Raw genomic sequence first — 3,880 nt, 5'->3', positions numbered from 1 at the left:
TTTCCATGAAATGACATTTTCCCAATTCAGAACAAGATGTGTCTCTTCACATATCTGCAATACTTTATCTAAATTGTCAGTGCAATGATAAAAATCATTCCCATAGATTGAGAAATCATCCATAAAATCCTCTAAAGATTCTTAAATTGTATCCGAGAATATTGCCATCATGCACCTTTGAAATGTCGCTAGTGCGTTGCAAAGACAGAAAGGCATACGACGAAAAGCAAAAGTACCAAAGGGATAAGTGAAAGTTGTTTTCTCTTAATCCTCTGGTACAATAGCAATTTGATTGCACCCAGAATAACTGTCTAAGAAGTAATAGTAGGCTCTTCCAACAAGCTTATCTAACATTTGGGCAATGAAAGGAAGTGGGAAATGGCCCTTCCTTGTGGCAGCATTAAGTTTGCGATAATCCATACAAAATCACCATCCCATAAGAATGCGTGTAGAAATTAATTCATCTTTGTCATTTCTAACCACAATGATGCCACTCTTTTTAGGAACATATTGCACTGGACTTACCCAATTACTATCAGAAATAGGGTAAACAATTCCAACATCAACCATTTTATAATTTCTTTCTTAACAATTTCATTCATTTTCTTTTTTAATCATCTTTGCTGCTCAATCGATTGCTTACCTTCATCTTTCAACTTGATCTTGTGCATGCAAAAAGATGGGCTGATGCCTTGAATATTAGAAATACTCCAAGCAATAGCTCGTTTATATTGCTTAAGAATTTAGACCAAATTTTCTTCTAGAGTTACATCTAGTGCTGCAGAGACAATAACTAGGAGAGTATTGTTATCACCAAGAAAGACGTATTTAAGATGAGTAGGTAGTGGTTTCAATTCTAGAGTAGGAGCGTCGCCAATAGATGGGTTGAAAATTAGAGCTGTTCTGTTGGCTAAGTCTAAGGATTTACTTTGCCATCCATGCCTGAGTTCAATGTTATTAGCTTCAACCACATTGTCACAATTATCTAAGAATTCATCATTAGATGTCACTGCAAACTCCTCAGAGAGCATTATGCTTTGGTCATTGAATTTTTCCTCAATTAGATCATCTAGTACATCGAAAGTATGGAATTATTCTTTATCCTTACATTGAATAGATTCAAAAACACTGAAGGTAATGTGCTCATCATTAAGTCGCATGATCAGTTCACCTTTGTAAACATCAATAATATTTCTTCTGGTAGCTAAAAATGGTCGTCCTAAGATTATGGGAACCTTCTTGTCTGCCTTGCAATAAAGTATGATAAAATCAGCCGAAAAAATGAATTTATCCACACGAACTAAGATATCTTTGATTTTCCCTTCAGGTTGAGCTAATGATCGATCAACTAGTTGCAATGCCACTGTAGTAGGTTTCATGTGACCAATTCCCAACTTTCTAAAAGTAGATAGTGGAATTAGGTTGATGCTAGCTCCCAAGTCGTATAAAGCCTTGCCCAAATAATGGTTTCCAATTGAACATGGGATAGTAAAACTCCTAGGATCTTTCATTTTGAAGGGCAACTTATTTTTCAAAATAGCACTACAGCCTTCTGTGAGTGCAATAGTTTCCATATCACTGAGCTTCTTCTTCTTCTTGGACAAGAAGAGCTCATTCATAAATTTCTCATAATTCAGAATTTGCACAAGAGCCTCTACTAAAGGAATATTGACCTGAAGTTGTTTTAGTGTGTTTAGGAATTGTTGGTACTGCTTATCCTGCTAATTCCCCCTAAATCTTTGTGGAAAAGGTAAATGTGGAGATACATCTAATTATGCCAACACCTTTGATTGCATCGACAGTTTCGAGGATCAGACATTAGGCATATGAGTGACAATTTGTGGAACCTCTTTGTCTGGTGCATCGACAAGCTCTTTAGATTCAACCTTCTCACTTGGGATCACTTCACTAGTATCTTGAGGTGCTATAGTAGAGTCTATAGTCGGCTCGCCAATTTGTTTACCACTCCTGGGAGTGATAGCCTTGCAGTGTTCTTTCCCCCTTAAATTGGGATTTTTTGTGTCACTAGGTAGTGTGCCTGGTGGTCGAGTATTCAAATTCAAAGCAAGTTGTACTAATTGTTCCTCCAATGCCCGAATATAAGATGAATTCCCTTACACAATAGCTTCTGTGTGAGTCATATGCTCCCGTGTTAAAGCCTTAAGAGCTGCTAATGGGTCAGAAGGATAAGATTGCATGTACTGTTGTCGTCGATGTTCTGGAACATGCTGATTCGACATTGAATAGTGTTATAACTGTGTTTGATTCTGGTGTGGATGCATCTGGCTTTGTTGTGGATGAATCTGAGTGTGTTGATTATAGTTCTGCTGTTGTTGGTTGTAATTCTCTTGTCTTGAATTATAATTGCCTTGAGTAGATATATTCCCATATCGAAATGTCGCAACATTTTGTCCAGTATTCTGAGTTCCCCAAGATTGTTGATTGTGTGCAGAATTATTTTAAGATATGCCATAAGAATTGTTCCGGATGTTACTGACATAAAAATCATTCTCTACATGTTGTGGACAATCTTCATAGCTATGGTTGTCACTGCAAATCTCACAACAAAAGGTAGGAACATCAACTTGTTGAGCGACTTGTATAGGTGCAACGTCACTAGGCCCATGCATATTTTTTTATCATATTTGCAAGAAAAAAAACTTGAGCACTAAATGCAGATATTGCATCCAATTCAATAACTCTTGGAGTAGCTTTTGCTTGTGCAACTTTAGAGATAGGATATTGATAGTTGAGCAATTCTCTTAAGAATTCCAATAGCATCATTATAAGTACAATCCAGCAAAGGACCATTCGCTGATGCATCAAAAAGATTCCTCGTGTGTGAATTCAGCCTATTATAGAAAATCTCAATTTGTGTTTCTTTTTTAATGTCGTACATGGGACAACGTCGAAGCAAAGATTTATAACATTCCCATGTGGTGTAAGGATTCTCATCATATAGCTGACGATAAGCTATAATATCATTTTAGAGACGAGCATTCATTGTCGGGGGGTTAAATCGCAAAACAAACTGTGTTGCTAGTGTATTCCAAGAAGGAATTAATCCGGCAGGTAGCCCAAGGAACCAAGTACGAGCTCTTCTTTACAAGGAATAAGGAAATAATTGCATCTTCAAAGTGTCATCAAGAACACCTTATTGACTAAATGAAGCACAAATCAATAAAAATGATTTAAGAAGTTCTCGTGCATCTTCATGTGGCAGTCCAACATATTGCCCATTAGAATTCAACATTTGAAACATTATTGGCTTGAGTTAAAAATTTCCAGTTTGGATTGCTGGCCTAACAACTCCCGGTTGTAAGTCATCCAAAACAAGTGCTACAAAATCTCATATAGTCCTATTTTGTATTTGAGCATCTTGCAGCAACGGTGAGCCATTAGCATTTTGGTGCTGCATTAGGGGTATGACTTCATAGTTTCTTGGTAAAGCCATATTCCTTTGTTTTCGAAGTCTCCTTTGAATGGTTTTTTCAATTTCTAGATCAAAATTGACAATAAAATCCGAATTACTTCGGGTCATAGAGCACCTAAAATAAAATGTGAAAATAGCGACAAAAAGCAAACAAGTTAGTAACACCTAAATATGATGAAATAAAAACAAACAAAAACAAACATCAAACAAACGCCATCCCCAACAACAGTGCCAAAACTTGACCAGTTGTTTAACGTCACAGCAATAATATGCAAGCGTACACTGTCGATGCAAGTATAGTAGACATATATGAGTTTATCGATTATCGATCCTAGGAGGATGGTTGTCTTTTGTCTATCAATGTCAATGCAATAAATAGATAGAAACGAGATAAATTGTGTGAGTAGTTATCGAAACAATAACTTGAAAATAATAAGATAAAATGTA

The 3,880-nt window shown here is 36.4% G+C and overlaps 1 protein-coding gene across 1 annotated transcript; it reads right to left on the bottom strand.

Annotated features, from left to right (window-relative positions):
* Positions 1 to 743: 743 nt before the first annotated feature.
* On the bottom strand, positions 744 to 1,511 carry LOC128042478 (uncharacterized). Its single transcript, XM_052633823.1, has 2 exons — positions 1,172 to 1,511; positions 744 to 1,069 (listed from the first exon to the last, which is right to left on the bottom strand). Exons 1-2 carry the CDS (start codon positions 1,509 to 1,511, stop codon positions 744 to 746), a joined length of 666 nt encoding a protein of 221 aa, XP_052489783.1.
* Between the last annotated feature and the right edge of the window lie 2,369 nt (positions 1,512 to 3,880).

The sequence above is a fragment of the Gossypium raimondii genome, chromosome 7, assembly GCF_025698545.1.
Source record: "Gossypium raimondii isolate GPD5lz chromosome 7, ASM2569854v1, whole genome shotgun sequence".
NCBI lineage: Eukaryota > Viridiplantae > Streptophyta > Magnoliopsida > Malvales > Malvaceae > Gossypium > Gossypium raimondii.
This window is presented reverse-complemented; position numbering and strand designations above follow the sequence as displayed.

Coding starts and splice junctions, on each gene's coding strand:
- LOC128042478 (XM_052633823.1), bottom strand. CDS start 1,511: ATGAAAGATCCTAGGAGTTTTACTATCCCATGTTCAATTGGAAACCAT. Junction 1,070..1,171: donor TATTATTGATGTTTACAAAG/GTGAACTGATCA, acceptor TCGATGTACTAG/ATGATCTAATTGAGGAAAAA.